The sequence below is a fragment of the Rhagoletis zephyria genome, unplaced genomic scaffold (assembly GCF_001687245.7).
Source record: "Rhagoletis zephyria isolate East Lansing unplaced genomic scaffold, Rhagoletis_zephyria_1.1 Rzeph_scaffold_11356, whole genome shotgun sequence".
In the NCBI taxonomy this organism is placed as follows: Eukaryota; Metazoa; Arthropoda; class Insecta; order Diptera; family Tephritidae; genus Rhagoletis; species Rhagoletis zephyria.
This window is the reverse complement of record NW_016168433.1, coordinates 8,406-19,289: the sequence shown is the minus strand read 5'-3', so window position 1 is coordinate 19,289 and position 10,884 is coordinate 8,406. Positions and strand designations below refer to the sequence as shown.

Genomic DNA, 10,884 nt, shown 5'->3' with positions numbered 1-10,884 from the left:
AAAGAAAAACACCGATGTATTTTTGCCACTGACATCCCTAGAAATCGTACAATTGACTAGTATCTTTTTTTTCCAAGCCGCTCTAGAAGAAAAAGTCTAACTTGCACAACCTAGTCTAAAACTATCATCTAACCGTGGTGGCGCAAATTTGTCATTACAATCTACTGAGATTAAGAAATAAGAGAATGATGCTTTGTATTTTGACGTTTTGGAATGCACCCTTTCTTAAAAAAATATATAAAAATTCGAAATCTCATTTTTGGTGTAAGGCACCCTTTTCCATAATCATTATCTGGATCTTCCTCAAACAAGACCAGCTTTACTGATAAAATCCTGTCTACCACCAAAAGCTATACATAGTTGTGCCATTACATAAAGTTTGACATTATTTTGGAAATAGGTTTCGCATTAAATTCATATAGATGATGTACTTTGGACCGAATTTCTTTGGCAAAGTTCGTTTCGAAGAATAACAAATGTCACTGAAGATGTCAAAAATCTGAATCCGGTTAATCTCCAAAGAACCATAAAAATTCGTTTCAAATCACACCAGCTTGATACTTCTTAGAGACTATTTTTTGTTTTATTTTTGCTTTGCCCTGAAGTATAGGCACGGGCTGTGCGATTAATTGATTATTCAAAATTGTAATTAATCATAAAGTAAATAGCTCAATCATTCGATTAATTGGAAATTATGATTACCCAAAACTTCAGTTACTCGAGTAATCAAGATTTTTTATTAATTATTATTTTTATGAGTAAAATGAGTAAACGACATTTCAAAGTACTCTTCACTTACAAATAAAGTAGTCGCAGTTCCTTGATATTTTGAAAACAACGTTTCTGTTTTCAAAAATTTTTTAAAAAATTTTTTGTTCATATACAGGGCGTGTGTGAATCGGTGACAAAGTTCTATGGGGAAAGCTGTTGAATAATATTTTTACTATAGTGAGACAGTCTTGCTAACCTGCTGTGTGAATTGAATTATTTTTGGACAGCAGTAAATTTTTGATAACCACAGATTTATGCGGAATAAAATATTGCAAACTAAAGTGAAATTAATATTTTAAGAAAACATCTACCATCGTTGATTGCAATTCATCAATTTAAGCTTTTATTTAACGAAAAATTACACACATCAACAATCTTTGCGATTGTCAAAATTTTCTATGCATTTGTCAAAAATTTCACTAGCTTCATGAGCTACTGAAATTTTCTTCATCTCATAGTTATCAAATTCACACACGCTCACGGAATGTAAAAAGGAAATAAGCATTTTCCAAAGCAAACTCTTTTAACGAGCAAAACTAATTTTTTTTTGAGTAATCATATTTCAGGTAACTCGATTAATCATCGTTTTGAGTAATCAAAATCTTGATTACTCGAGTAATTGATTAACCGAATAACTGATTAACCAACTTGCTCGAGTAATCGAATAATCGCGCAGCGCTGATAGGCACAGATACAAATTTACACTTTAACAGGCCTATTCTGCGTTGGTAACAAAATTTTGTACTATCATCGTTCCAACTTTCTTTGAACTTCCTAAAAGTTTATAACAGTCTTACTTATTGTTAAGAAATTGTTGTAAGTATTAACTTGGAGTAAATTAGCGTCCTCAGTTATTGAAATATCGGAGTTTTCGTATATTCTAAAAATTACCGTTATACGGGAAGCCGGTGGAATTTTAGTCCGATTTAAATAATTTTCAACGAATTGCTTTTTCGTACCAAGGTTATTAAGTGCACCGAGTTTGGTAGAAATTGATAAATCGGTTACCAAGATACGCATTTGTGGCCATCAATGGGCGGCGCCATGCCCAAAATCCAAAAATGTATAATAATCTAATTTTCTGCTCAGTGGTCATGGCAATAATCAATTTTGAGTCAGTAAGCTAGTAGTTACTGATTATATGGGAGGTGGCCGTGGCTATTGCCCGATTTCAGAGATTTTCAACAGATTTCTTAGCTAGATCATAAGCAAGGCTCGTACCGAGTTTGGTAAGGATTGGTGAAGCAGCTACTAAGATACAGTATTTCATTATAAGTGGGCGGGGTTATTCCCCTTTTTCAAAAAGTTCATAATAAAATTATTTTGTACCAAAATTCCACTTCACATACTAATTTTCAACAATTTGGATTCAATATTTTTTACTGGAATATCAGTTTTTGCATTTTTCGAGAAAACACCGTTATATGAGTGGGCGTGGTTACAGTCCGATTTCGCCCATTTTCAATACGAAACCATAAATCACAGTTTAAAACTTTATACATATATGTACAATTTTAGTCTAATGAAGTGCAAGTGTTTCAAAGGGCTAAAAACTGATGTTTGAGATTTTTTTTAAGTGGCAGATTTTTCCATTTATCTAAGCATGAATTTATTTAGTCTAATGAATACATTTCTTATGAAATAAAATGCGGGAGACCGTTCGCAACAAAATTTAAAAAAATCAACGTAAGTTTTGGTGAATTACTCTTGTTATGTAAAAAACCGCAGGCAGTCTCAAAAAAAAGGCAAATATCAACACGACTTTTAAGTCGGTTGAAATTTGCACTCCATTAGGCTAAAATTGTAAATTTGTTGTATTTTCCTAAATTATGTATAAAACTTTAAAATGTGATTTATAGGGTTTTGGTTAAAGCTTGGACGGTATTTTTTATAGAAAAATAACAAAAAAAAAATTGCTCGAAAAATGTTACGAATATTAAAAAATCAAAACGTGGTCACATGAGTCACTTCTTAAAACTTTCATTCAGTAATCGTACAATAAAAATAAACTTGTAATTTTTAATTTCATTTAGGATGCAAAAAAAAATCTCAGTGTACACATAAATTGTGTAGATTTATTGCATGGCGAAATTATAAGTAATAAAATAGCTTTCTCGCTTTATTTTCTTGACTTTCGGTTATCTAATTAAAATTTTTAAAGGCAAATTTTCAAATAAGATAGTGTCAAATATTTTTTCGCGCTCTAATTACTACACTTGGTATAATGTCACAATGGATGTATTGTGATTTCACTTCAATATAAAACTTTTGAGCAGCCCCAAACCCCAAAGCATAGTGACTTGGAGCAAGGCAGAAATTAAAAATCAATTGGCTGTGATCGAAGGACTGTGACATAAAAACCCAGAACATTTTTGGTACGAATTTTGGTAGTACGAAAAAAATGTGAGCATAAATCACTTACATTTCCAAATTATACTAATAACTTGAGTATTTAATTAGCAAAATATATACTTTTTCCCTATTAGCCATTTCTTAAAAGTTTCGAAATTTTTTGGTACTTTTAGAATGGCTTTGAAAGCATTTTCTATGTAAATTTCGGTTCTATAAAATTTAACGTTTTCCTATATGGTGTCTTTCGCCCGTATGTCAGAAACATGAATGTGTAAAAATTAAAATTTTGGAAGATCAAATTTGAAAGTTTTGTTTACGAGACTCAAAATTGGTAAATTTGCACATTTATGCTTCTGTCATAAAGATGACGATATGTACACTTGTGATAAGCTAATTAAGTCAGCAACATTTTGCTCAATTTTGGCTATTTTTCTTTCGTTTATTTAATGTTTGTTATATTTTTCCATAAAAGTCTAGCTCATTATATAACAAATACCACGTAAATCCAGATTTCAAACTTTGTGCAAAAATTATGAAAAATCTGCAAAGTTTAAGCTATATTTTCAACTTTTTATTCAGATTTTTTAGAATTGTTAAATTTATTTTGTATGGAAAAAAATTTGTAATGCAGTCAGAAAAAAAAATTATTAAAAATCAACGCGATTCTTTAGCAACTTAAGACTTGCCCATTATTACCCTAGAATTTAATGTGTTATTAAACTGCGTACTCAAAAAAAATCTAAAAAATCTGAATAAAAAGCTGAAAATTTAGCTGAAACTTTGCAGATTTTTCATAATTTTTGCACACAGTTTGAAATCTGGATTTATAAATTATATTAAATAAACGAAAGCAAAATATCCAAAATTTATCAAAATGTTGCTGGCTTAATTAACTGATCACAAGTGTAGAATGTCTATGGCAGAAAGGAAGAAAGGTATACTTTAGACCAGCCGTGCGCAGCGCAGGGCACTTACCTATTGAATTCTGCCAGCGCAGGGCACTTGCTTATGGAGTTCTGCCGGCGTTGAGCATGCCTGCAAACACGCTCTGCTTGGGAAGACAGCGAAACCTTCATTCAACCGCACGACTTGTTCGTACGCACACAGGGACATCAATTGCACGCACACAACAAAAATGCTCTGCCGAAGCTGCCCACCTCTGCTTTAGACCAATACATAATTCTCTATATTACCCAAACTAACGAGAATTTTTTAATTAGGCTGCGAATGGCACACTAAACTAAAGTGAACCTTTCGACTTTATTCCTGACAAACAACAACAACAACCAAAAAGAATATATTAGCGCATTTACAAAATTTTTAATACAAATCTTATTTAGGAAAGGACGACATTTTTGGAGAAAATCCATGTAATTACTCAACAATTGGAAAATCTAACGGAAATGTTCGCGCCCTAACTTATTGTGATATTCACAAAATCCACAGGGACGATTTACTAGATATATTAGATTTGTATCCGGAGTTTTCTGAGAGCTTTGCTAATAACCTTACTTTGACGTATAACATGCGGGATGTTAGTAAACAATTACAAATATGAATATGTACATATATCTATATTAATTGCACTGTTTCCATTTAAGGATTTTCAAGCTGGAGTTGAAGTAAAGCATAGATACCTAAGAGCTAAATCTTTAGATAGAGAAAGAAGTACGAGCGATATAACATCCATAAGAATGTGAGTTTTAATGTACACATACATACATATATATGCATGATTTAATAATAAATGGTTTACTCAGAAAACAGTTTTCTCGCTCCCTCTTGACAAAATCGGCTCCCTTAGCAAGGCACTGTGTGTGGGTTCGTAAGGGAGTTAAGGGAGTATTAAAACTCTAATGTCACTAGTGAGCAAACCTTTAATTATTGAATCATGATACATATGTACATAACGTTAGTCCGTCATAATTCAAAAATAAGGAAGCTTCGTTTATCCTAAACATACAAACAATAGTTGTGTTTTTTTACAAATTATCCAGTAACTTGCCAGCAACTCTCCAGTAACTTTATTTCTAAGAATTCGCTCTCATAGAAAAAATTTGCAATAAAGTACGCGAACGCTTTTCCAGTAATAATTTGCAAGTTTCATGGACAGCTGATAAATTGGTTGTTTATTCGCAGCAAATTCCTAATAAAACAATATATTTTATATATAAATAGGTTTATTTTGTGAACTTCAACAATAAAAGCCCACAAACAGTTTCCTTATTAGTTTAAATTTCATCCAGCAACATGCGATCAGCTGTTTTTCGTCCTGGCAAATTCTTATAAGTAAAAATATATCCCGTAAAATCCAGTAAAAACTTGCAACTTCAACTGTCATTTTTCGCACTCTCAATTTCCCCTACTTGCAAGTTTTTGCGTACGAAAACGCCAAAACATGAAAATTCGTAAAAACTTTTACTGGATTTTACTGGAAATGAGGAAAAAAACGCAACTAATAAAGATTAAAATAACGAAATGTCTCAATTCGAATATTTTAATTATTTAAAAATTATTGGCATTCAGCGCATCGCTGCTAATATCACCGATGGCGGTTTGTTTCTCGTAGATTGCGGATTTGTATACCATTTTTCTACATCAGGTAATTTTCCCCAAGGTATTTTCATTTTAAGTTTGCATTGCAAATGAAAAGATATTCAAACTCTAACATGGAAAATGTTACTCATACGCCCTGGACGAATATGTACATATCGTCCCGCTTCTGCCTTAACCACGTATCTACAATTTTTGGGAAAACTAATATTACCACTTATAACAGCTGTTTAAGCGTCACATTATTTGAGAATAAAGACTTAATGAGGGTGCTCACTACTTTTAGTGGAACCAGAAATATCAAGTAGGAAATGCGTTTATTGTATCCTAGGGGAAGAAATTAAAAATTTTTTCTTACACTCTCTAAAATATCTCTATTGCAGATAATGCCCTGTATGCAGCTTTCAAGAGAACGGTCAAGAAAAAATTGCCATTATTTCGTGTGTGTGTCCAAGGAATTTTGACATTTTTGATACTTCACAGACTTTTTTGCAAACGAACAGGCTTTAATACAAAGTTTGAATTTTGAAAATGAACTGATCTGGAAAAACGGTATACAGATCCATAATATAAAGTTTTCGTGATTTTCCCTACAGTGTAATTAAATCGCAGTTGCCCCACTTAGACAAGGACCATAGTGACGCGACAAAGAGAGCGACAAGACATTTTCGGATAATAGCGAAGAAAGAGACAAGAAACGTCAAAACATAGTGAAGCAACCGTCAGCTCAGAAAGCAACGAAAACTTTTTTTTTGTCTTCTTCGCTATGCTCTTTGTCGCTTTCTTCGCTTTCGCTTCACTAAGTGCTGCCACATTGAAAAATAAAGGCTTGTTTTTGTCGCTATTATCCGAAAATGTCTGGTCACTCTCTTTGTCGCGTCACTATGTTCTTTGCCTTAGTAGGGAGCAGCATTTTGAGAGCAAAATAAGGAGTGTAAACGCGTCTCCTGGAAAATCCCGCTTTTTGTCTTATGACGGTCTTTTAGTAAATGAGCGATATGTACCGCATATGAATATGAACTTATTTTGTTCAGTTATGACGGCTTTGCATTCCATAATAAATGTATTGTATTTGGATGCTGGAATTCTTGTTTTTTTTTTAGTTTCGGTATGCATCAAAAAAATAAACCCAAAAACAATTCATGTCCTGTGAAGACCCAAAACAAAGATTCTATAAACGATGGAAGGGAACCATCAAACTATCAATTTGATATTCAAAAACGGGGTATACATTTTGACATTATATTTACTGCTTACAAGTTAGTGAATATTTATATTTTCTGCAGATGATATGGAAAACATGCAAGCATTTTATAAAAATACGAAATCCAGGCCAGCTTCACTAACTCGACACAATTTGCCCAAGAATAGCTTACAAGAAAGCAACGTCCAGGAATTAATCAACCGAAATCATAAAGTAAAATATATTAACGAAATAAACCTATCGACATTCGAGAAACAAAAACAGCGAGCTACGTGGATTCGTCAAAACAAATTAGCTAACAGTACTGCCCAAGAAAAAATATTACAAGATGCTTCTTTCTATCTTGGTCAACAAGGAAATACCAATCACCCAAGGCAAGAATTTTCATTACTTTATACGTAGTTAAAGAAAAAAAAAACATAAAACATTTTTTACAGGGAAGGCGTCAAGTGTTTTGATAAGGTAATACCTACTCCGAACGCCACGATCGCTACAACGGAATCATGGGATGATCTAGATAGTGTGTGATTGCCTTTTATTAGTTCCATATACTGTTGACGGAAGAAAATAACTTAAATAAAAATTAATTGAACACAAATTACGTGTGATATGAGATGTAGCGTTATTCTTACTCAATATCATTTCCAGAGAAAAGTTTATTGAACTAAAAATTAATACTAATTGAACATGGAATTGGTCGACCAAATAGCAAAGCAAACACACGTCTTGGTTTACTCGGCGAAAGCCGCCTACGCAAAAACAAATTCATAAAAACACTGTGGACCGCGTATACAATGTCGGACTGGCGAAGGTATTTTTTTAAGTGCGGGCGAAAGCCGCCTACATAGAAATGAGTTCTGCGCAAAACGACTGTTGTTGTTGTTGCAGGAGCAGTGCCGAACTCTCGGGGTTCGTCCACAAAACCGAGCGTGTCGATAGGCGTGGTCCATAGCGCTTCCGGTATCGAGTTTGTCGGGTTAGAGGTACATGCGAAGAGATGTTGGGTGTTGTGTGGACCCTGCCGCGGGGCCGGTGTCTGAAAGTTCTGAGTTCAGCCACCCTAAACGGAGTTGGGCAAGGGTTCATCTCGTCTTTCTCGAAAGTTCCGCTTCTTCAATGTTGATGGGCGGCGGTCGACCGACGACGCAGTTGTCGTTTCGGGTGCTAAGACTCGTCGTGACTGCATCAGTGTGGAGGTTATTGGGCGCCGCTCGGTATTTTTCTGCATCGAATAAATGGTCTATGTACTGCTCGATGTCAGATTTCCAGTGGTGCAGGTTCCGAGGCGGGTCGTTTCTGAGGTGGTTTCCACAAAACACTGCTTCAAAACATGGTGTTGTGCTGTTTCACCGCCAGTATCTGGCTTTCTTCATAGAGGTGATGCTCTGACGACATGAGATGGTAGCCTGTGGACATACGTAGAGCTGCATTCTGCCAGGTTTGTATGTTATTCCCCTGCGTATCGCTCGTACCTGCCGACAACACTGGCGCTTCGCAGTTGGCCACCGACCGGCCGATCGCTTTATATGTCATGAGCAAGGTCTCTTTGTCGGCTCCCCAGGTGATGCTGGCTAGTGACTTTGGAACTTTGTACCTGGCCCGCATTTTTTCACAGGTGACTGAGGCCTGCGCCGAGAAGGTGAAAAGACTTGCGAACGTTACTCCCAAGATTTTGGGAAGAGTGACCGTCGGTATCCTTTGCCATCGACGTAGACGTCCAGTTCCAGCCTGATCTGAGATGTTGAGGCTTCAGACAGTGAACAAGTTTGAAAGATCGGTGAAGTAGCCAGTGATTTCCCCGCAAAGACTGTCGACATTTGGTCCCATTGCCATAATCCTGCAATCATCGACATAAATGGGTGTCGAGGAGAATACTTAGACTTGGCGTTTCGGAATTCGACTGATGATTGGCATACACACAGATAGCTGGTTATCCATCAGCTTGGTCCGATATGAAAGCGACGGGTACAGAACGTCTTGGCAAAGGGAGGCATGGTTCACCGTCTCGAATGCCTTTGACTTTGATGTTCAGACCCTCACTTATCTGTGTGGTGATAGCTTTAATGCCGTGGTCGTGCNTGAGAAGGTGAAAAGACTTGCGAACGTTTCTCCCAAGATTTTGGGAAGATTGACCGTCGGTATCCTTTGCCATCGACGTAGACGTCCAGTTCCAGCCTGATCTGAGATGTTTAGGCTTCAGACAGTGAACAAGTTTGAAAGATCGGTGAAGTAGCCAGTGATTTTCCCGCAAAGACTGTCGACATTTGGTCCCATTGCCATAATCCTGCAATCATCGATATAAATGGGTGTCGAGGAGAATACTTAGACTTGGCGTTTCGGAATTCGACTGATGATTGGCATACACACAGATAGCTGGTTATCCATCGCTTGGTCCGATATGAAAGCGACGGGTACAGAACGTCTTGGCAAAGGGACGCATGGTTCACCGTCTCGAATGCCTTTGACTTTGATGATCAGACCCTCACTTATCTGTGTGGTGATAGCTTTAATGCCGTGGTCGTGCTGTGTATTTTACGGAATCCATGTTGTAATTTCAGATGCTTCGTCAGGCTGCGGAAGAGCAGTGCTTCCATTGTTTCTGCCTCTGGAGATAGAAGGGAGATGGGACGGTATGAGAGTTCTGCCGTCCGCCTTCCTCCCTAGCTTAAGAAGGGGGAAGAATGAACCTACCTATTTTCCACACCTTGGGGATTATCAGGATGGCAGTGAAATGTTGAAGGAAGCTGTGATGTACTCGACTCCCGCTGGTCCAAGGTATTTTAGCATCTACATGGAGATTCCGTCTGGGCGTAACGCCTTAGATTCTTTGGCGTTGTTGTGGTACGTCTCAAAGGACGAGTTTGTGCGCTTTACGTAAGAACACTTCGGCGTAGCTAGTATTTAAGTGATGAGGGTATTTCGGCCGAGGACCGCCTAAGCAAAAAGGAGTTCTGGACATAAACGCGTGTCCGAAATAGAACTGCCGAAAAGGTGAGATGAATCTACTGATCACACCTTTTTGATTCCACCATAGTGGTGACANGCACACTGCGGCGGCCGAGGACCGCCTACGCAAAAAGGAGTTCTGGACATAAACGCGTGTCCGAAATAGAACTGCCGAAAAGATGAGATGAATCTACTGATCACACCTTTTTGATTCCACCATAGTGGTGACAAACTTGATAATTTTTCTGGTAGTGGGTAAACTGCAATCAGCTGTTCGTTATTTACTTGGGGTTTACATGTTTAGAAAATTACTTTCAACTTACATAGACTCGCAAGTTTTTACTAATACGCTTTTACTTTTGCAAATTGTCTATTAGCTTGAAAACAATTTTTCTTTCAAGACGATAGCCAATTTTTCGTTCGGTTTCAACATCTGGTCATATTTTTGGGAAGTAAGTTTTTGATGATTTTTGATTTGAATAAATTGAAAGCGATTTTTTCAACGTGTAAATGCGGCATTATTCAATTTTATATCCGCCCGTTTTCGAAATGTATAAGAGTGCAACCCCACAAGCTTTTTAGGCGTTTAGCGCTTCTCAGACTTTCAGCTATGGCTGAAGTGTAGAGCTAAATTCCTGAAAACCGCGGAATGCCTGAAAAGCTTGTTGTGGGGTTTTCTCTAACACATGTGAGTAAGTAAAATTCACTGGTTTTCCTGTTACAATTTTCTTTATTTTATCTTTTTTTGTTTTTATTTTTGTTTTACAGTCTGTTAGACTTATATTACAAAAATGATTTAACATTCTTAGAATTAGATTTAGATTTAAAATTTAAGTATTAAATATGATATGCTCTAAGGAAATTTTTAAATAACATTATTTCTTTATCACTGCAATTATTTTACATCAATATAAGAGCATGCCATTGTCCGGAAGTTATGTAGACGGTTGGAAAGGCCGCGTTTCCAATCCGCGCTATACTTTTTGGGTAACTCCGTATCTTGATATCTCCTGTGTGGTCGAAAAGGCCGAGTTTCCGATCCGCTCAGTTGCGCTTTC

General features: G+C 36.4%; 1 protein-coding gene across 1 annotated transcript; it reads left to right on the top strand.

Annotated features, from left to right (window-relative positions):
• The first annotated feature begins 4,350 nt into the window (after positions 1 to 4,350).
• LOC108377038 (uncharacterized) lies at positions 4,351 to 7,495 on the top strand. The gene is made up of 5 exons (XM_017633301.1): positions 4,351 to 4,657; positions 4,725 to 4,819; positions 6,780 to 6,901; positions 6,963 to 7,254; positions 7,318 to 7,495. Exons 1-5 carry the CDS (start codon positions 4,649 to 4,651, stop codon positions 7,406 to 7,408), a joined length of 609 nt encoding a protein of 202 aa, XP_017488790.1. The 5' UTR covers positions 4,351 to 4,648; the 3' UTR covers positions 7,409 to 7,495.
• The last annotated feature ends 3,389 nt before the right edge of the window (positions 7,496 to 10,884 follow it).